At 40.8% G+C, this 23,730-nt stretch overlaps 1 protein-coding gene across 4 annotated transcripts in view; it reads right to left on the bottom strand.

Moving 5' to 3' along the window:
- Positions 1-16,494: 16,494 nt before the first annotated feature.
- Positions 16,495-23,730, bottom strand: part of LOC140907176 (uncharacterized) — a 62,010-nt gene continuing 54,774 nt past the window's right edge. For all 4 annotated transcript variants that reach the window (XM_073332504.2, XM_073332506.2, XM_073332507.2 and 1 more), the window contains 4 exons: positions 21,974-22,081; positions 20,214-20,310; positions 18,617-19,042; positions 16,495-17,735 (listed from right to left, as the gene is read on the bottom strand). In XM_073332504.2, coding sequence (XP_073188605.2) covers positions 17,656-17,735; positions 18,617-19,042; positions 20,214-20,310; positions 21,974-22,081 — 711 coding nt within the window. In that variant the 3' untranslated portion in view covers positions 16,495-17,655. The remainder of the gene's footprint in view (positions 17,736-18,616; positions 19,043-20,213; positions 20,311-21,973; positions 22,082-23,730) is intronic.

The raw sequence follows: 23,730 nt of genomic DNA, 5'->3' as shown, positions 1-23,730 counted from the left end.
AGCGCGTCATGACCTTTTGACTAATTGGCAGAGCTTGAACTGGGGATCTTCAGCACTAAAAGCATATTCCCCTATGACTGGTACCAACGACAGGAGCTGGTAGAAGTTGTAGACTTGTAGTCTCTCATGTGGACTGGCCACTAGAGAGGGACATGACACACACTGGGTCACAGTGCTCTGCACTTGCCTTGTTAGAAGCAGCTCCTCTTTTGCATAGCAGAGATCAAGAGCTGCCCTTTTTGAAATGATACACTGCCTGGGTCATCTCTGGGGTTTGACCTGGAGCCCTGAACAGGGAAATCATGATCTCTATCACTTAAACTAACAGAGTAACTCTGTTAGCTGATTGCAGTAATAGGCTCTTATCTCCTTATATAGGTCAGGAAACATAAGTGGACATGGGAAACACTGTGCAAATGCATGACACCACCTAGCTCACTGTGGTCTTGGTCTCACTTGAGGCCCCTAAATTTTGTGTAATAATAAAAAAAAAACCCCACAATTATAACAAATATGTTTTCTCTTTCAGTATGTGAACTTGATAAAATTTATTGTATGTTTGATTTTTGGTGTTAGTTTTTTTTGTTTTTTTTTTAACCATACTGGGAATGTTGGCCCAAATGCTTCCCCTGTTACCTGTAGGTAACTCCACTGACCTAAATAAGGTTGTACAAAGGAGAATGAAGGCAAAACTTTGGGCCAGCACCTTCAAAGTTTTCAAGTACTGAGTCAATTTCCACCCTTGTAAGAGCTGGTACAGCTCCCACCAAGCTTAGTAGAAACCACATGAATGTATCAAAGGGCAGAATCTGGCCCTGTAAATGAAAAAGAAATAACCAATTAAGGCTTTTCATCGTGTAAGACACTAACAGTTCAAAATTGCAGTAATTGTACAGCACAAAGATCATGTTGTACAATCTATTCCTTTATGGATTTGATTTCAAATTAATTAATTCTTCAGCCTCATTCCCATTATTGCCAGCAAACTAGTGATATGGAATTACTTACTTCTAAGCCATATGGTCTGTCAAAGACAGCTAGAATACCTCCTTAGAGTTAATTAATTAGGGTAAACATAAAATTAAGATTCAGAATCAATATCTGGTACAGAAAATGTATTAAACTGTACAAATACAAACAGGAAAGTAGAATGTACAGTTAGATATTCCGGTTGCTTTTTGTTGTTGTTGGGATTTGTTCATTTTAAAATCGAAGAGGTTTCCACTCCATTGTGGGGCGATATTTCATGGTTCAGTATTACGAAACGCTGGAGTGGAGACCCAGCGTAACATGTTAGAAGCATGAAAATCTAAAATTAACCCAGATGGTTTATAACAAATATGTTATCCTTTTAAAGAGTGAATTGCAACAGAAAAGTCAGTTGAGCATGTGCACAGAGAGAGAAAAAAACCCTACCTTGATGACTCTTATGTAGCAGTGGGGGTTTCATTTATGTATCAGGACAAACAAGAACTGCTGACCTACAGCAGTTGGGTATTTTTAGTACTATTAACAGTAGGGTTTTTTCCCCTTGGGTTTTTTAAAATTGTCAGGATGACAGAGCAGAGGCGGGTTACTATGCCTGATTAATTCTGCAGCCCGTTAAACAAATATAGGGAGGGGCAAATAATTAGCTTGGAAAGATCATCTGGAAAGTCTTAAAATGCCAGGTGCAATGTCCTGAATTACAGAAGATTAAAGATAGCTCATAAGAAAGCTTTTATGCAAAAAATAATAACTCTACATATTTACCTGGAAAACATACCAGTGGAAAGTGTTTAGTTTGCATATTGTTGGTATTTTAACAGCACACACACTATTCTAAATGCCAGAGCATAACGCTGTTAAAAATAAAAAAATCACCTAACATAGAACTAAAACCAGCTATCTCCTCCCCATCTACTGCAACCCAGACTTCCACACCTATTTCCCATCAGCAGCCAGGTTTCCCAAATCCCTCCTGCTGCATACACTCCTGGGGGAATTCTGAACCAAAAAATTAAAATATCTGTGCCAAAAAATTAAAAATTCTGTACACAATATCTTAAAATGCTGCACATTTCTGCATATTTTATTTGTTAATTGAAACTGACGTGGTTATATTGTGTTATTTTATTTGGTAAATTATTTCAAAAAAGCTGTCAACAAGTATGTCTGTACCAATACAGACAACAAAAAAGATTCAGGAATGTTTTTTGACAGATTCCTTACCTATTTCCCACAGCCCTCAGAAGCAGTGCAAAGGCTTGGGGGAGTTAGGGGTAATGGAGGAGCTGAGGGAAAGGGAAGTAATTGATGGGAAGGAGCCTGGGAGTTAATCTGGATGGTTGTTGAGTGTGGATGAGAGAAGTATGGAATGGAAGGTGGGGGCTTTGGTAGGGGGAGAGCGATTGTTAGGGAGCCTCCCCCATGCAGACCCTGGTTGACTCCTAGCCTCTCCCATTCAGTCAGGCACATCTGTCCCTGTCCCCATGTGTCCCTGAATCCCTCCTCCCCCGTCCCCCTGTATCTCCCTCTCCCCTGCCCCCATATGGCCCTGCATCCCTACTCCTATTCAACTCCCACCCCAGTCTGTCCCCCGCTTAGCACTTCTGACCCCCCCAGGAAACCCCTGTTCCCCCGTCTGTCCCCTCCCATATCCTGTGCCTCCTCACCTGCCCATGTGGCTAGTTGAGACAGTTGCCCTCTGTTCTGGTGCCACAGCAGGCCCTGGTGGGCAAAAGGTATAATTATAGCGCCTCTCCAGAAGAATGTATTTTCTGCGGAGGAAAAATAAATCTGTGCACCTGCATTGATGCAGAATTCTCCCAGGAGTATGCATGGTCATATCCCCAGATTTGTAAATCAAATATTTTTCTACCTGTCTTTATCTTTATTTTTTTAGAAAGTTTGATTAAAAAATATTAAGGAAAGAAAAATCCCACTCCCTTGATTTTCATTCTCTCTTCACTTGAGTTTCTCTCAATCTGGTCTTACCTGTCTCTTTCCCTTCTACTTCTGTGTCAGCAGACTTTTCTGTTCTACTTTAGATCTGTAGATATCTCTCCCCCTCCTTCCCACATCCTTCTCCTTGCTCTTCCACCCTTTGCTCCCACATTCCTTCCTCTTCCCCTCCCAGCTTTCTCCCTTCTCTTTTTGTTCCCCCACTCTTTACACAGTATCCTCTCCCATTCAGTATCCACAGTCTCCCCTTCCCTAGTTTTTATAGCTAATTGATTCAGTAGTGTCTTGCTTTTACTTATTATTTATCCATGAAATGGCTCCTTAAGAAAATTCATTATTTCACAAAAGACCTTGCAGAGAAACTGGGCAGTGGTGGGTACATATTTTGAGGATTTTTTTCCCAATTTGAGAGAGAAGGGAAAGAGGAGGAATGAAAGGAACTCCTGGGACCGTGAGAGCATCTGTTATTTCTGATCTCCCCTTGCCCCCAACTCCTATTCCTTGGGCTCACTTGTAAAACCTATTACCTCAGGTAGATATTTATTTGACAGTATTTCATTTTCAGTGTCAGCCAGCTTCATAACAAAAGCATAATTGGATAAAAAAATCTACTCCCATCTACACGTGTGTTCATTTTCAGTACCCATTAATGCTGCATTTCTCAAAGTGTGGGACATGCAGAATTAGGCAGAAGGCTGCGGGTGTGGAGATATTGCTCAGTTGTTCTCCCAACTCTCAGTTTTTATTTCTCTTTAAAAAAGTAAGACCACGTCTGCTCTACTACTTATGCCAGCGAAATTTATGTCACTCAGGGGTGTGTTTTTTCCACACCCCTGAGCGACATAAGTTTCGCTGACAGAAGTGATAGTAAGCACAGCGCTGCTACCGCTGCTCTTTAGGGGTGATTTAATTCAGTTGAAAGGAAAACTCTCGCCCGTCAGCATACAGCGACTGCACAAGATCTTATAGCAACGCAGCTGCATCAGTACTGTTAGGCCACGTCTACCCTACAGCCTTACAAGTCTCTAGCTGTTATAGCTGTGAGGAAAACATAACCCAAGTGAAACGGATGTACGGATGTCTGCCTAAGCCTACAGAGAGCCTCAAACCGACGCATTGATTCAGTGGTCGATGATACTTTCAATGTCAAACTTGTTAACTATTTCACTGCTCATCAGAGCATGAAGGTAAGGAGAGGAAGTATCGCATTATAAAGATCTTCACACCAGTGTTTACCAAAAGGATTGGTGGTGCAGAGTATAAAGGAGTGGCTAGCAAAGGAGTGTGTTGAAGATGTACAAATTAACCTACATAGGCCTTTAACACCACATGGTGGGGCTGAAAGAGGAGGTGAATGGTTTCATTCTCCTTGAGGTAGGCTCCTCTTTCAGAAATTTGGGAAAAATTACCTGGACAAGAAATGCACTCATTTTGGCTGTTTAAGTGTTTGCCACAGCTGTGTGAAGAGAAACTGAACCCAGCTCTTGTGCTCTCTGGTAAGTCCATTGGAAGATAAATGAAGGTTATTATGACTTTAGGCACCCTATATTCACACACTACTGCAGTACTATTTGTACAAACTATGCCTTGTGCAGTATCATTGAAAGCTAATAGACTGTAAAATGCATGTGTTAATGTTATATTAATAACCAATTATATGTGAAGTTCTGAATTCCCTCTGTATGATATTACTAGAACTAGCCTGGCCTAGTTAAAGGTAATAAACACATCTGTCTGAGACAAAGGAATGTAGATTTATATCAAGCTAAACCAGCGGGGATTATCATGATCCTGAACTCAAGAGACAGAGATTTACCTGGGTTCCTGCACCCCAGAGACACACTGAACCCTCTGGAGGCCTTCCTGACTTGTAAGACAAATACAATCCCTTTGGGGAATATAAGGATCAGGAAGAGAGACTCCATCTTTATCCTTCACCTTAGGAGACAAAGAAATAAAGTTATTTGACCTCTGTGATGGGTCCTGGACAGCAAAAGCTGGAAAGGAGAGTGTGGGTGAGAGAAAACAATCTAACAAGATGCAGTCTTTGTTCAAGATAAGTTTTAGTCTTTTAGATGCGTGTTTGCATTTTAATTTTCTTGTTATCATTTCTACCTTTATTCCTTTTACTTGGTATCATTGTATCCATGATTTTTGTTAATAAACTTGTTTTGCTTTCATTATAAATTGTCAGATTTCCCCAATAGGAACATGTTTAAGACAAGCAATTGACACATTGTTTAACCCATCTGGAAATGGTCTGAGCAGATACATCATGACTCATGATTCTTAGAATAGGAAAAGAATAACCTAGAAGACTTCCTAAAACATTTAGGTCTATTTAAATAATATGTTAATACCCTTCTAGCATCAAAGAATAGAATGCCAGGGTTGGAAGGGACCTCAGGAGGTCATCTAGTCCAACCCCCGGCTCAAAGCAGGCCCAGTCCCCAATTTTTGGCCCAGATCCCAAATGGCCCCCTCAAGGATGGAACTCACAACCCTGGGTTTAGCAGGCCAATGCTCAAACCACTGACCTATCCCTCCCGCCCTTGCATCTAAAGTATGCAAATCAGATTCCCCTTTATTAGCACGCAGCTTTGAAAAAAAAAACACTGGTAAATTAACTGTCTGATTGATGTGAAACTTGGAAACTATTCTTGGTAAAAACTTGGGATTAGATCTAAGGTCCCACCTTGTCTTTATGAAAAATAGTGAGTGGCAGGTCTGTCATCAAAGCATGCAAGTCTCTGATCCTTCTGGCTGATGTTACAGCAACAATGAAGAGGTTTAGTAGATAAGTAAAATATAGACCACTGTGCCAAGGCTTCAAAAGACAGTTTCATAATCATAGATAAAACTAAATTAAGATCCCATGGTAGAACTGGATCTCTCGGGGGGGGGATACAAGTTAGAATCCTTTCATAAACCTTTTAATTGTATCCTGTACAAATAACAATCTACACTTGATTAAAACATAGCAAGCTGAGCCACCAAATGAACATTTAAAGAGAAATTAGACAGCCTCTTGAATTTTAAATACATCCAATATGCCAATAAACGAGAGATAGAAGCTGTAACTGGTGAAGAACATTTACGTTGTATAGAAGAAACAAATTAGACCATTTTAAGTAGTAACATTTCCTCATAGATTGTTTCCAAATCTGTTGTTGCAATGGAACTGCAAGATCCTTGATCCAGATCCTCATTCTCCCCAATCTGGTTCCTCATTGGTTCAGAATGTGTTACTTAATTCAAGAAAACAAAGGAAAACATTGGCAGAGCCCTTCCAACAGCTGAAGCATGTCCATGTACCATTGCTGTGTCAAGCCAGGCTGGGGCAATCAGGATCACCCTTTCCCTGTCCTGTCACATCTTCCTCACCACCTTCTCAGTTAATGGAGAGGGACAAGCATACAGAAGGCTCTTTCCCCAATGCAACAGGAAAGCGCCCAAGATAGAGTGACTGTCCTTTCCTGCCCTTGGACAGAAGAGACTTCACATTTTGTTGAACCTGGTTGTAAACAGGTCTGCATCAGGCCAACCCCAACTAGAGAAAATCTCTCGTATCACCTGGTACGTCAGTGATCACTTGTGCATCTGCAAACAGTCTCTGCTGATCTGATCTGTTCTCCCTTGCTAAATGCAGGGACACCGGATAGACATCATGAAGGATGCACCAGTCCCATAAATTTGACTGTCGGCACACAGCAGAAAAGAATGGGCTCCTCCCTGTTTGTTCATGTAATATATGACTGTTGTATTGTCCGTTGCTATCTAAAGAACTTTCCCCTTTATATGAGGAAGAAAAGGTCTGAGAGCCATGCAAATGGCCCTTAATTCTAAAATGTTTACATGCAAATTCCTTTCCTGAGATGCCCAGTGAGCCTGAACTGTGAAAGAGTCCATATGAGCTCCCCCCATCCATTGTTCAAAACATCACAGGTTATTGTGATGGATGGCAAAGTGGGGTTGAACAGACCTCACTAAAGGTTCTGTCTGTCCACTGCATCAACTAATTTAAAATGTCGTAAGGCATGGTGAAGACTGTCCAGATTTGGTTTGTAAATCCAAGCTGGCCAGTGTTGTACTGACCTCATTTTGAGGCATAAAAACAGAACAACAATTAGTTGCTGCCACAAGGCCCATCAGACCCCCTCTCCAAAAATCACCTTTTGGGTTCAGCAGTGACAAACTTCTAAAATAGAGTGCACTATTTGACTTCCTGATATTTAGAAGCAGTCCCCAATCCATGAGAAGAGAAGTTGTAAATTTGATGTGAACTAGCAGATTTTCACATAAAGGAGACTTCAGCAGCCATTCATCTAAATATGGGTAAACAAAGATACACTGTTTTCTGGGATGCGCTGCTACTATAGAAAGCACTTTGGGCACTGTGGAAATGGCCAAATGGCAGGACCTTGTCCTGAAAATGCTTTTTTGCTACCACAAAATAGAGACATTTCCAGTGCTTTGGTAGAATAGAAATATGGAAATACAAATCTTTTAAATTGAGAGATGTGAACCTACCTGGAACTGAAAGTGAGGATATTACGGAGGCTAGGGTTAGCATTAGAAACTGGAACTTCTGGATTAAATTTTTTAATTTTCTTAAATCTAAAATTGGATGGAATCCCCCAACTGTCTTCTGCCCCAGGAAATATCTTGTATAAAACCTTTGATCACACAGGTTTTTAGGTACCTCTTCCACAGCAGCTATCAGAAGCAATTTTTGAACTTCTGACAGGAAAATAACCTTGAGAGAAGGTTCCATGAGAAGGGAAGGCTAGGGGAAATTGAAAGAAGATAGCTTTTTGAATGGTTTTGAATAGCCTTTTCCTATTATTTCTAGGCCCCACTTGTCCAATATAATAAGCTTCCAATTGTTGATGAACTGGGCTAGCCTGTCTCCAAACAGGGATGGAAGGATCCTCACCAACTGGTTCACAATTCTTGATCCTCACATTAAATCTGAGGCCATGTATTCCGCAAAGAAAAGGAGCAGCAGATTATTTGACATAATTTGAATTATTTCTTTTTATGTTGAGATTGTGACAGAGTTTACTGATGTTGCTGATATCTTTGAGAAGAATATGCTGAAGACTGAGGCTAGAACTGCCTCTTGTAATGAAAAAGGAGTAGGAGGGCTCCTTCTAGCAGTAAGGCATAAACTTTGTGAACGAGCCATAGATCTCTTCTGCCGCTTACTTTTTTTAAGAGTTCATCCATTTTATTAGTAAAAAGACCATCAACCTCAAAAGGGACATCCTCCATTTTAAATCTAGTATGCACAGTCAGTGAAGATGAACACAGCCATGTAAGACTCCTCAAAAAAATAGCAAGTGCCACACTCTGGCCAAAGAATATCAAAAGAAGTTCTGAGAGCAGACTTTACCACATTTTGACCCTCAGTCAAAAATCACATAGGCAATCTTCTTTGATCATCTGGTAGCTCTTGCACCAACAAAGCCATCTTCTCCCACAGATGGAACTGGTAATGGGCCATCAATGGCTTATAATTAGCGACTGTAATCACTAGAGGAAAAGATCATCATCCAGTTTCTTCCCCTTTCTATCCACAGAAGTCGAATGGACTTGACCAGACCAGAACATATTACTGGCTTCAGCAACCAATGGAGAATTTGGCTTGGGGCGAGTATAACAATACAAAAACCCTCATAAGGTATATGATAACATTAGACTGATAAGAGGCAGGAGAAATCCAATCTTTAAGAAAGCACACGAACAGTTTTAGCAGGTTACAAAAGACCATTCAGTATAGGTAGGGCTCTATCAAATTCACGGTCCATTTTGGTCAATTTCACAGTTACAGGATTTTAAAAATCGTAAATTTTACGATTTCAAATGCAAAATTTCAGTGTTGTAATTGTAGCGGTCTTGACCCAAAAAGGAGTTGTGGGGAGGGGCTGAAAGGTTATTGTATAGGGGGATTGCAGTACTGCTACCCTTACTTCTACACTGCTGCTGCTGGCGGTGCTGCCTTCAGAGCCGGGCAGCTGGAGACCAGCGGCTGCTGGCTGGGAGCCCAGCTCTGAAGGTAGAGCCGTCACCAGCAGCAGCACCAAAGTAAGGATGACATGGTACGGTATTGCCAACCTTACTTCTGCGCTGCTGCCTGCAGAGCTGGGCCCTCAGTCAGCAGCTGCAACTCTCCGGTTGCCCAGCCCTGAAGGCAGAAGCGCAGAAGTAAGGGAGGCATGGTATGGTATTGCCACCCTTATTTCTGCGCTACAGCTGGCAGGGCGCTACCTTCAGAGCTGGGCACCCGGCCAATAGCAGCTGCTCTTCAGCCCCCCAGCTCTGAAGGCAGCACAGAAGTAAGGGTGGCAATACCAAGACCCCCCATAAAATAACCTTGTGACCCCTTGCAACTCCCTTTTGGGTCAGGACCCCACAATTTGAGAAACGCTGGTCTCCCCCCGTGAAATCTGTATAGTATAGGGTAAAAGCACACAAAAGACCAGATTTCACGGGGGGAGACCAGATTTCACAGTCCGTGAGGAGTTTTTAATGGCTGTGAATTTGGTAGGGCCCTAAGCATAAGTAAAGATACCCTATTCCTGGAGGGAGCACCAAGAATGTGAAACACAGGATGTGATGCCTCTTCCACAGCAACTGAAGGCAAGTTCAAAGTGGATGCCATGTGATCCTCTAATTCATGGAACTGCAAAGCATCCTCAGAAGCAGATGACATAGTAGCAATTCTCGCATGTTCATCAGATAAGAAATCAAGTTCAAATTCTCCATCCACTTGACCCTGCTCAAAAAGATGAGCTAACTCCTCATCCTCTTATTCAGACAAAGTTATTAGGCACCACTGTGTGAGCTGCAGATGGACTGGATGGAACTGGATCCAAAGATTCCACTGACAACTGAGCCTCATCAGTCAGAACATCATTTTTCCATCCATAAGGCGGATAATTTAAAAACTCCTGTGCAGAGCCCAATAAGGCCATGGAGCCCAGGAGTGCCAGTCTCTCTGATAGCTGGGATCCAGGAACACACCCATAAGAGGAAGCATGAACTGCCCAGAAAACTGAGGAAACCCAGACTTAAGACCTGAACTGTGTAGATTTCGTTCCTCCTAAGTCTTCCTCTATCCTCTTCTAACTGAGGAACTGGCCTCAGATACACTATGAATATCAGATGAGATAGCAACGGCACCAGAGAATGCAGAGATGTACAAGATGGAAAGGATCTGGCTGGTGATCCTGTAGGCTTCTTAGGAGGAGGCGGAGGCAATGATGAATCTATAGAAAGGCTCAGAAAATTGTTTATTTTACCCCTTTTCAGGTGAAGGGGATATAGATCTTAGAACCGATCAAGACTTTCTCCTTCTCTCCCGACAACGATCTCCCACTCAGATCCCACGAACACTTAGATGCTGAACAGTGAACATCAGCCACCACAATGAGAGTCCTTTTGGATCTGGATCCAACAAAAGCGCCATAGTGGGAACAGACAATGGTGCCAATCTTACTGGCTTAGGCATCACTAGATCCAGAGAGAGGCTCAGGACTGTAATCCTGGACTGTGAAACCAAATGCAAAACCAACTTAGGTTTCAAAGTCAGAACTGTGGAGGTCATATCTGAATCAGATGGATCCAGTAAGTCTGACCCTGATCTGGCACTGCTAACAGTGGCCGCCTTCTCCCTCACCTTCTTCAGAACCAATATAACTGTAATGATGGCTAATCATAGAATCCTTGGCTGCCAATGGGACATATGGTGCCTTCGACACCCTAGCAGTTTTAACCAGAGGATCTGCTAAAATAGAAACAGGAGACAGAACCAACAACCTCAGTCACTGGGATCCTTTAGACACCTTAGGCTTACTAGACAAGGAAGTTGGAGCTGAAACAGGCCTTTTAATCTTCAGATCCAATGATCTCCTGGAACCCTATGGCTTAGCATCAAGAGCTCCTTTAAGCAGGAGTCCGTGCAAATCTGTTTTGCCTCTTTTTACGCACTCTGTGAAAATGTGACAAACAGAACAACGAGAAGGAAAGTGGCCTCCTCTGAGAGACTTAAGACATCTAACATGGTTGTCCAACACTGGCAGGACAGCTGGGCATGAAACATCTTTTGAAACTCATTTTTTTTCTTCCTTAGTTCTGCCATCTCAAAGAATCGAACCTAAAACTAAACTAACTAAAACCACAATCTCTCTAACTAAATTAACACTGCAAGCTAACAAATATCTAAATGCTTGTTGGGGGTAAAAGTTGGGAAACAATCACAAATCCACCCAATGTAGGCTTAATCAATTTTCACCTTTATTTATACTATTTCAGACAGAATTATTGTCACATAGTGTCTGCACATATATTTATGCCAGAGAAATAACAACAGTCAAGATGGAATAAATAAAAGGGCCCAAGTTACCACATTCCAGGGCACTGGGAAGTCCTTACACCTTTCATGATAGTTGGGTGCCTTTTCTGATCACTTGGTCTGGTCCTTCAGTACCATCCTTCAGTTTCTAGTTTCGTGTTTCTCCAGTTTGGGCCTACATTCTCTTAGGTTTCTTATATATTTCTACATTACAGATTAAGTAATCTTTATTGAACTGGCTTTTAACACATCAGTCCTTTGGGTTTTAAGTAACCTGTACATTATGTATGTGCAAGCTTCAGTTACCCAACTTCTGCATTTTTGCTGCTGTTTTCGCAGCTTCTGGGTCATGTCATTTTATGTTACCCTGCCTTGGGTCTTCCCAGATAAGGGTTTTGTTGTTGTTTGTGTGTTTTTACCTCAAAAATTTCCAGCACAATATGTTTCCTTTTGTTTTGTCAGCAGTAACATGATTTTACACATCTGAAATTCTATGTAAAAGAAGAATTGGCAAAACCACATTTATGCCAGCAAGGTCTTGGCCTAATTGTTACTTCATCTTTACTCATTCACTATCCATAATTACAAATCATTAAAATATAACTCACAGAGCTTTAAATTGCACATTTAGCAAATCCTTCATTTTTATATTTCAGTGATATACTAACATATATCTGTCAATATATGTTAGCCCCTTAACATATTTGTGGAGGGGAGTTTGGAGAGCACTCTATGATTCTTTAATATATCTACATTTCTTATCTTTTTTAAATATGGGTTTTTCATTCAAAGTCCATTTTTATGTGAATTATTAAAAAAAAAGTCATTAGAATTTTACATGTGTATGCATTTTGAGAAGCGTCTCAATTTTAGGGTCTTGATATTTATTTGTTTTTAATGGTGCCCCAAAAGGCATTAAATAGGAGTGGGAAAAAATGGTTACTAACCTGTTCCATAACTCTTGTTCTTCGAGACGTGTTGCACATGTCCATTCCATTCTTGGGGTTTATGTGCCCAGCGCACTGCCATCAGAAACTTTTACCCTCAGCAGTACCTGTCTGGGTGGCTCACACGCCCTTTGCTGTTGTGCACCAGTGTGTGAAGGTATAAAGGACAGAGCCACCCCCCAATTCCTTTCTTGATGTAACTTCCATGCAGAGAGGGAGGAGGGCAGGTCTTGGAATGGACACATGCAATGCATCTCAAAGAACAGTTACAGAACAGGTTAGCAATTGTTTTTTCTTCTTTGAGTGATTGCACATGTGCATTCCACTCTTTGTGACTCATAAGCCGTGAGGCAGGACATGGGATTGGGGTCTATCTAAAGGACATGTCCAACTCTAGCCTGGTCACTCGAGTCTTTGAGTGATGGCATAATGAGATGTGCAACGAGGACCAATGCCGCTCTACAAATATCTAGACCTGAATCTTTCACTAGAAACAGAGTTGGAGGCTGATTGTGATCTTGTTGAATGAGCTGTGATCTTATTTGGCAGGATATTAGCTAGGTTGTAACACATGCACATACATGAGGCTTTCCAAAGGCTCTTAAGGAAAGTAAGCTGTCATGGGATAAGAGGGAAGGTCCTCTCATGGATTGGTAACTGGTTAAAAGATACGAAACAAAAGGAAGGAATAAATGGTCAGTTTTCAGAATGGAGAGAGGTAAATTGTGGTGTCCCCCAGAGGTCAGTACTGGGACCAGTCCTATTTAACATATTCAGAAATTATCTGGAAAAAGGGGTAAACAGTGAGGTGGCAAAATTTGCAGCTGATGCAAAACTACTCAAGATAGTTAAGTCACAAACAGACTGCAAAGAGCTACAAAAGGATCTCACAAAACTGGGTGACTGGGCAAAGAAAAAGGTAGATGAAATTCAGTGCTGATAAATGCAAAGTAATGCACATTGGAAAACATAATCCCAACTATACATATAAAATGATGGGGTCTAAATTAGCTGTTACCACTCAAGAAACAGATCTTGGAGTCATGGTGGTGAGTTCTCTGAAAACATCCACACAATGTGCAGTGGCAGTCAAAAAAGTGAACAGAATGTTCGGAATAATTACGAAAGGGATAGATAATAGGACAGAAAATATCATGTTGCCTCTATATAAATCTATGGTACGCCCACATCTTGAATACTGTGTGCAGATGTGGTTGCCTCATCTCAAAAAAGATACTGGAATCGGAAAAGGTTCAGAAAAGGGCAACAAAAATGATTAGGGGTATGGAATGGCTTCCGTATAAGGAGAAATTAATAAGACTAGGACTTTTCAGTTTGGAAAAGAGATGGCTAAGGGGAGATATGATTGAGGTCTATAAAATCATGACTGATGTAAAGAAAGTAGATCAGAAAGTTTTGTTTACTACTTCTCATAACACAAGAACTAGGGGTCACCAAATGAAATTAATCGGCAACAGGTTTAAAACAAATAAAAGGAAGTATTTCTTCACACAATGCACAGTCAACCTGTGGAACTCCTTGTCAGAGGATGTTGTGAAGGCCAAGACCATAACAGGGTTAAAAAAAGAACTAGATAAATTCATGGAGGATAGGTCCATCAATGGCTATTAGCCAGGATGGGCAGGGATGGTGTCCCCAGCCTCTGTTTGCCAGAAGCTGGGAATGGGCGACAGGGGATGGATCACTTGATGATTACCTGTTCTGTTCATTCCCTCTGGGGCACCTGGCATTGGCCACTGTCAGAAGACAGGATACTGGGCTAGATGGACCTTTGGTCTGACCCAGTATGGCCATTCTTACGTTTTTATCCAAGAAAAAATTATTTGAGTAGAGATTAGTTGACCTTTCATTCTGTTCACGATCACCACGAACAGTTGACAGAATTTATGGAACTGCTTCATTCTAGCAAGACAGAATGCCAGTGCTCTTCTAACTTTTAGGAAGGGCAAACACAGCTCTTTCCTATTCATGTGTGATTTCAGGAATAAAGTAGGTAAGTAAACTGGCTGGTTGTCATGAAACACAGACACCACCTTTGGGCCAAACTTCAGATGAGGGTGCAGGTAGACCCGGTTCTTAAAGAAGATTGTATAGGAAGGCCATGACATTGGCGCACAAAACTCTTCTACTCTTTTAGCAGAAGTGGTGGCTACCAACAATGCCACCTTAATTGATAGATGTAACAGCAAGCAAGTAGCCAAAGGCTCAAACAGTGGAGCCATTGGTCTTGATAACACTAAGGTGAGGTCCACTGGGAACTGGATTGTGCACTTGAGGATATAATTTGTATAGGCCTTTCAGAAATCTTATTGACATGTCATTAGAAAACTCAGATTGATTATCCACCTTAGGCTGGAATGCAGAAACGGCCGCTAGGTGTACTCTGGCAGAACAAATGGCCAACGCTTGACCTTTCAGGTATAGTAGATATTCTAGTATGTGCGGGATCAAGAAATAGGTCAGCAAAATCCCTGAATGACACAACCAGATGGAAAAATGTCTCCACTTAGAAAGGCAAGTAGCTCTCATGGATGGCTTTCTACAATTTAGCAGGACAATCTACACCTCTTTTGAGCAAGACTGCTCTCTACCATCTAACCATGGAGCATCCATGTGGTTAGATGAAGCACTTGGAGGTTCAGGTGAAGCAGCCAATCATGGCCTTGGGAAATTAAGTCCAAGACCAATGGGAGCAAAATTGGAGGTTTCATTGACAGATATGGGAGTGTGAAGAACCAGTGGTGGTGGGCCCACACTGGAGCTATGAATAGGACTCTGACGTGGTCCTGTCTGATCTTCAGCAGGACTTTGTGAACGAGTGGGATTGGCAGGAAAGCACAGAGGAGCCTGTCTGACCAGGGAAACAAGAATATATCTGTCAGGGAACCCTGGCTGCGACCTTGCAGGGAACAGAATTGCTGACATTTTCTGCTGGTTCTTGTTGCAAATAGGTCTACCTGAGGAGATGCCCACCATTGGAAGAGGTGTCTGGTCACATCTAGGTGAAGCGACCATTTGTGGCGACTCATAAATGATCTGCCGCGGGGGTCTGCAAAACCATTCTGCACCCCCAGAAGGTTAGATGTTTCAAGATCCACCGAATTGGAAATACAAATTTCCGAAAGAGAAGTCACCTCTTAGCAGAGTGGGAAAGACTACGCTCCACCTTGTCTGCGGAGGTAAAATATTGCCACAGTCTTGTCTGTGAAAACTAAGAGCATCTCCCTCGCAGCTGGAGACAGGGCTGTGTGCCCCCACCCTGCGGCTTCAGCCAGGGCTGTGCACCCCCAAACCACAGCTTTGACCCGGGCTGTGTGTCCCCAACCTGTGACTTCAGCTAGAGCTGTGTGCCCGCCAAGGCCGCGGCTAGAGCTGGAGCCAGAGCTGGGTGCCCCCCCTTGCAGTTGCAGCAGGAACCTGGCTGTGTTCCCCCACTTCCCACAGTGGGGCTCAGGCTCTCAGTACCCTCATATGGGGCTCTGTCATTCCCCCCACCCCCGTTATTTTTAGTAAAAGTCAGGGACAGATCACAGCTCCCGTGATTTTTTGTTTATTGCCTCTGACCTCTCTGACTTTTACCAAAAATAACCATGACAAAATTTTAACCTTAACAACGGTCCCTCTGTGTGTTCTGTCTGAAGCTGCTGGCATTGCAGCCATGGAATGCCTGAATGATGTGGACTCAGAATGACATGTTGATCAAGATCTTGTAAAGGCAGTGTTGCATCAGACCTTGAACAGGCCTGGAGGATGAATATTGAAGATTGTATGGAGAAGGAAAGAGAGGACAGGAGCCAGGCCCAGGAATCTCAGCAGGAATAGGAGAGGGAGATGCACCAAGACATAATGGGGCTTCTCCGGGAGCAAAAACAGATGCTGCAGACTCTTGTAGACCTACAGGTTCAACAATCCCAGCTCGCCTCCCTTTGCAGTCCATGGAGAATTCCAGTATAACACCTCTCTACACTTTCCAAGCCAACACTCCACTTGGCATCAGGGGCCACATCCCTAACCCTACTTCTCCACCCTTGGGGACATTAAGGACAATCACAGCTTCTTATGCACAAACCTGTGAAAACCATGGTTGATGTATGTGTAACTAAAATAGACATGAATGTTCCTTTCCCTTCTTTAAACTCTGTTAATATTAAAAGCTTAAATGTATGGATTTTCTTTTAGCTTGCACACACATTTTTTGAAGTGTTTTTGTTAGTCAATTAATCTCGATTGTTTGGAAAATAATTCATCTTTATTAGATCCCAATCTGTGCTGCAGAATGCCTGGCATTAGTGAAAGCACTTATACAATAACAACTACTGTGACACAACTCATAGGATCAGTGGCAAACAGTGTAATAATCATAAATGTACAGCAAGCACCATAAAAATTCCAAACAAGCCCCCAAACTACAGAGCCAGCTAGAGCTCAGTACACCACAACACACTACTGTGGCTCACTGTTAAAGTGCTCTTTTCAAAGCCTCCCTGAGCTGTATGGATCTGTGTAGAGCTCTTCTAACAGCGCTTGTGTCTGACTGTTCAAACTCGGTAGACAGCCGTTCCATCTCCGCCCTCCACCCCAGTGGCAACTATTCTCCCTTTGCTTCATAGATATTATGCAGGACACAGCAGGCAGAGATAACCACTGGGTTACGTTTCTCACTGAGCAAACAAAATCACTGCACTGTATCTCAACCATGACCTGACTAGATCATTTGGAGACACATATCAATCTCTGACCTGTTTGCGGAGTCTTCCAATTAAGTTTCCAACACTGATGGGTTTCATGCAATTTGGACACCTCAACCAGGAACCAGACTGACATTATAATCTTATCTCACACGATGGGGCCTGATCCAAAGCCCACATAAATCAATGGAGTCTCTCTCTTGACTAAAGGGGGCTTTGGATCAGGTCCAGTGGCCAAAGAATAGCTGCAAAAGGAAGTATCTTTCGGGTACAGATAATCTTGAGTCAAATTTGAACTAATGACCTAGAAGGTTCAAGCCTGTATATTCTACTCTACCCATGCAATTCCTTTCTTTAGTTATTTTTATGAAGAATTAAGAAAAAAGATTAGCCCTCCACTATGTAAAACCCAAAAGCTTTCGAGCCAAGATATTGCTAAACCATTTTTTGGGTAATTTTAAAAAGTGATAATCTTTAACAAAGGAAAAATATTTTTTTAAATCAACATTATAGTCTCTTTCCACAAATACAGAAATTCCAGCTATTGGGAGAAATAAATATAACACGCAAATCTGCAAAATCAAACTAGTACTCTGGAGTTATAACAAGTAACACTGTACAGACTGAAATTAATTGCATACAAGTGACAAATTTTCAGTTTACACATTCCGATATTAATTTCATTTCTTGTTTTCCCATATCACTGCACACTGTTGCTGTTTGGTGCTCTAAGAGTCCCACTTTCAGTCAAGATCCTTATCACATTTGGAATGTCAATACCTTTAATAAAAAAGGGAGAAGAGAAGATGAGTGATTTGCTGATAAAGTTCTTCTAATAATGATTATTTTAAAACAAACATACATAAATGTACTAATGAAACATCTGGACATTTTCATGAGTTTTGGAAGATTTCATACTAAATGAAACAAATGTATACATATTTTATTAGAATTATCTCAGGAGTCTTAATGATCAGAATGCTACCAAATTTTCAGGTGGACATAGAAATTGTGTGTTTGAGGCTTAGAAATGAGGATAAGCTGCTTGTCAGGGGAGGGTAGCAGACGAGTTGGATATAGAGATATGGGAGAGTTCAGAAGCTGGGACTCTTAGGAGCTTATAGTGAGAGATGAAAATACTTGTCTCCTGATTAAGAGCTGTTTACTGAGAATATTACTGAGTACGAGTACACATCTTCCTAAGAATTGTACAAGCAAAGGCTTCTTACATGCCATAAATCTCAAACCCTAAAGACAACATCATACTAACTACCATACAAGTCCTAGATTCACTTTTTTATTATTTATTATTATTATTAAAAGAAGGCATGCTTGATTTTAGTCAATTGAATCTTCATGATAGGAAAAACTTGTTAACGTTACTAGGAGCTTACAGGAAAATACCGAAAGGCAATAAAAATTAAGATACATATGACATCTTCAGAGGAGAACAAGCATTTTGACATTCACCCCTAAGAAAGAGTGTGGGTCCTGACAAAGTGGCAAGTTGAAAATATTAAGAACTAAAAGAGGACAACAACTTCTGTCCTTATAAATCCACAAAATACACTTTATCTGTACAGCTCTGCTCCACTTTGACGATATCATTTAAAAAAAATTACTACAAACAAAATTAAGTTATACATATGCAAGTAGATTACCTCTGAAGGCTGGATTTGTGGCTGCTATTTTCTGTAGAGTAGCTGTAACCTCAGCAGCATCCATATTTCTTACACTATTGAAAAATTCAGTAGTGACATCGTTTTCATATGATGTTCTCAAAGAGTCAGTTAAAGAGTTTTGGGGTGCATCTCTCTCAGTAGCAGATGAAAACTTCCTATTAAACATGTTTTGAGAAGAGGAGGGATATTGCTCTTCAGCAGCAGACTCTAATTCATTACTTAATCTTCTAAATGTGGATTGAAAAGTCCCACGTTTCCAATTTGTAGCATTGTTTTTTGAAAAGTTCACTGATTGTGAATCGTTTTTCATGAATTTTCCACTAACATTAGACTTTGTTGCGGTGTTGTTATAAGGTTGTTGGGCAGGATGCTGCCTCCTGTCTGACACATAATTTGCTGAAAACCCTGCAAGGAAAAAAAAAGTTACTTCCACTATGTATACAAAAAAAAGAACATAGTTCCAAAACTTCATATACTGCAGGTAATTCCAAGTTTCACTAATGGCATGTTAATTGAAATTTTAAGATGCTATGCTTCTTAGGAAATATTGTCACCTTATCAAAACGTTACAGCGAAAGGAGGTGCACTGGAATTTCTAGATATTTTTATTTACTGGCATGGGAGTGTGTTCCCCATCAAACCAGATGGTATGACAAAAACAGAACCTGTTAGTCCCAAGAATGAACTCCTTCGGTAGAAAGACGCAAGTTTCTTGTACTGATATATCAGGAGCAGAACCACGGAGGCTAAGAAGCTGTAAAGTGTTCAGCTGCTGGATAAAGGGGAGTTGCACTCATTTAACTAAGCTGGCTAAGAAATCAATTTAGTTAACTCTGCAATTTCCATGAGTGGACTGGACCTGAGTCTAGTCTATTCCTCTTCAAGGGGGAGAGGAGGAGGAAGGAAAAAAAAGACTGACTATGAACCCTCTTAACTCAGGAACAAGGCACCAAAATCATGGACTTGTTTGCTTCCATGCAATGACCCAGCCTCATCAAGTCCTCCTGGAAGTGCAATCACATTTCCCTCTCTCCAGACCAGCACATTTAGATGCTGGAGATAATCTTTTTAAAACATACTTTTCTCCTACTTCAATTCAAGTTTTAAGACTTCAGAACTTGCATTCTTTCTTTGGGAATAAAGACTTTTCTGAGCACATTAATTTTTTAAAATAATTAGCCTCTATCAATTCAACAAGAGCTAGAACATTTTAAGTTGCAAATGTTCAAACTGCATATTTGTTGTCCATTTAAAGACTAGCATGTGCTTGCAGGAAACAAAGAACTCTCCCATTCATTTCCAGTGGGACAATCTAATGAGCCATGAATTTTAAAAGTCCCATATATTTCTACATTTAAATTTAGTGTGTGAATAGCCTTTATTTTCTGATTGGTTGATATACCTTCCTATATCTCTGGAGAAAGAGAACCCCATTAATGTAAACTACTTGAACTTGATCATTTTGAAACTCTGCTTCAGTGAAGCAGAAAAAAAAATACTAGAAGTTTTCACACAACTCAATGTTAGGGTTAAAATATATTTAAAGAAATGGAGTCTTAAATTCTTAAAGCTTTACCAGTGTTAGAGTCACTAATATCCACCGAAGTCGCTTCAGATTGTTCTGTGGAATGTTCAATTGTTTTTTCTTGGTTTGGTTCAGAATCTAAAGAGTCCTAAAAGTTTAAAGAAAATTGCATGCATAACTTCTTTCAAGTTTTTTAAACAATCAACTCTTAAAATTAGGTCAGTAGAACACTTCAGGAGAGAAGAAACAGGAACAGTATCTTCACCAAAAAAACCTCCAGACTGATGGGTTAAATAAATAAGAGTTTCCAAAAACGTACATCTAAAAAACTTGTTATGCTAGAGTTAGTAGCAAGTAAAATTTTTAGGGAAAGAACATTTGCTATCATTAAGTCCCACTCCAGTGACAAAAAGGCACAATGTGCTAGCCAAAAAAACCACACTAAAGAGCCCATATCTCCATAAACCACCAGTCATGAAAGCAAAAGCTTTATATACTATTGGAAATTTGTGATTCCCAATTTTCCAAAGTACCCTGAGGCAGGGTACCTTGGAGCAATGTATTAGGCACAGGATGGAGGCCCAAAAGATCAGAGTTTTATTCCTGCTTTTGACACAGACAAGAAAATTAGGATAATTATATATTTACTGACCTACACCCAATCCTGCAAATACTTAATTACATGTGTAACTTTACTCATGCAAAAAGAAAAGGAGGACTTGTGGCACCTTAGAGACTCACAAATTTATCAGAGCATAAGCTTTCATGGGCTACAGCTCACTTCATCAGATGCATTCAGTGGGAAATACAGTGTGGGGGGATTTATATACACAGAGAACATGAAACAATGGGTGTTACCATACACACTGTAACAAGAGTGATTAGGTAAGGTGAGCTATTACCAGCAGGAGAGCGGGGAGGCGGGAGGGGGAGAAAGAAACCTTTTGTAGTGATAATCAAGGTGGGCCATTTCCAGCAGTTGATAAGAACATCTGAGGAAGGGGGAAGGGGAATAAACATGGGGAAATAGTTTTACTTTGTGTAATGACCCATCCACTCCCAGTCTTTATTCAAGCCTAAGTTAATTGTATCCAGTTTGCAAATTAATTCCAATTCAGCAGTCGCTCACTGGAGTCTGTTTTTGAAGTTTTTTTGTTGAAGAATTGCCACTTTTAGGTCTGTAATTGAGTGATCAAAGAGATTGAAGTGTTCTCATGCAAATAGTCCTACAGAAGTCAGTGGAACTACTCACATGAATAATGTTATGCACATAATTAAATGTTTGCAGGACTGGGCCTTAATAGTGTGTATATGAGAACACACTAATAAGGCCAATCACTGGAAAAGACAGAAGCAGGATTTAGGATGTTCTAGCTTCAAGCTCTTTGCTTAATCCTCCAGCCCACGTGGCTTTTAGGCACCAAAAATGGTATCACTCAAAGGTATGAACTTTTAAGCCAAAATGGATTTCAAACTTTCAATAAGATATAGTGAAGAAAAAGTAGAACAAGATTTCAAATACTTTTTTTAAAATGGCCCCTAAATCAGGCAAATTGTCATAACTTTTATTAGAATATTTCATGCACTTCTAGTCGGCAATCAAAGGGAAGCAAAAAAATGTTACAACTGTACAGGAAAAGCTATGATTTTCTCATACTATCTTCACTATAAATCTTTCAAAATCTCGATGGCCAAAACTTGGAGGTTGCACCCATGTCCATTCTGTTCCAGTATGAATACCTGATCTGTACTCTTTATAGGTCACAGAAGTCAAGACAGATTCAATCATTTACTAAAATATACAAAATTACATTTGTTGGTGCAACCTGTTGCCGATATTCCACCAATGCATTCGTAAGGGTTTGTGTAACCTTTAAGATAAAGGATGCATCATCTTCACTCAGTATCTCAAAGCTTTGCTGGAAAAAAAAGGTGAAAAATCAAAACACATTTTAAAAGACGAAGGAGACAATCTAACTTTTCATCTATGGCATAGATGAGCGATTAGATTACTTACTGCTTTGCTTGTAACATCAAATTTTATTTCAGTTTATATAGAAACACCTTTAAGAGTACCAATTGGAGTTACACGCTTATATAATTTTCTCATAGTAATATTCATACAAGAATCAACAAATTCAGCAGCTTTATCATTCCCCAAATAGCAAAAAAAACCCAAAGTGAATTTAAGCCTCAGCTGCTTTCCTTAAGAGCCTGAGTGTATAAAAGAGCCTTGAAGCAAGCCCCAAAGGTTAACAAATTCAGTCTATTTTCAGAGGCGGACATGAATTCCAAAGTTAGGGGCCCCCACAAAACTGCCCGATCAGTATCTTCTCCTAAAGTGAGAAGATTCCAGCTTGACCACCTTTACTGATCACAACTGAGACAATATTGCACGCAGAGAGAGGCAGGTCCCAAGACACTCAAGGTTTTACAAGTCAAAGCCAGTATCTCAATATCTATGTAATCACAAAGCAACCAATACACCAAATAATTTATCAATGGACAATTGAGATTACTTTTAAAAACAAACAGTATTTGTTCTGTTTGAGTTTGCATCACTATTTTTCAAAGAGAATCCTATAAACAAAACAGCAGCTAATAACAAACATGCAAAATAAATATTTAGTAAAGGGAAGCCGATAATAGATTACTAACACCAGTGGATTTTTTTTTTGAGCTAATGAAATTATGGCAGTGATGACTAAGGTTATCAAATCACATTAAAATATAAGCTCTTCTAAAACAGAAAGCCACTGTATTCTTCATTGCTTCTAAAAAAACTAGAGCAGGGGTTCTCAAACGTTATTGTACCACGACCCCCTTCCGACAACAAAATTATTACACGACTCCAGGAGGGGGGACTGAAGCCTGAGTCTGCCCGAGCTCCGCCGCCCTGGGTCGGGGGGGCCCAAAGCCCCAGTCCCACTACTCTGGGCAGGGGAACAAAGCAGAAGCCCAATGGCTTCAGCTCCAGGCAGGGGGCCTGTAACCTGAGCCCCGCCATCCAAGGCTGCAGCTCTCAGGCTTCAGCCCCGGGCCGTGGGGCTCAGGTTTTGGCCCCGGGACCCAGCCAGTCTAAGCCAGCCCTGGGAACCCCATTAAAATGGGGTCACAACCCACTTTGGGATCCTGACCCACAGTTTGAGAACCACTGAACTAAAGTATCACTCAAAATTTATGCAGTCCATATTTTCTCCAAATAGATTACCTGAACAATAAGCATACTATATTTTAACTAAAGCAAGTAAAGAGGGACAGCAACTCAATCACTGAAAGTGTTAAAACTCAACAATGGAGATGGGTGCATCTTCAGCCCAGATGCTAACGAACAGGAGACTGAACAAATCGCAAATGAAAGCTGAAGTTCAACAAGGAAGCAAGGAGAGACAGCAGTGGGTGAACTGGAGAAAAACAGAAATTCTATAATGAAAGAAGCTAAACATTTAGAGCCTCATATTTAAACAGCAGAGTATTCCAGTGAAGACGGTTAGTGGGCATCAAGAGCAATTCCAAAATGTGTAATTCAAACCAAGATACAGATGCCAGATACAAGAATGGATCAGCA

This window comes from Lepidochelys kempii, chromosome 2 (genome assembly GCF_965140285.1).
Source record: "Lepidochelys kempii isolate rLepKem1 chromosome 2, rLepKem1.hap1, whole genome shotgun sequence".
NCBI lineage: Eukaryota > Metazoa > Chordata > Testudines > Cheloniidae > Lepidochelys > Lepidochelys kempii.
Note: the sequence above shows the minus strand (reverse complement) of the source record. Positions and strands in the feature narration are given on the sequence as shown.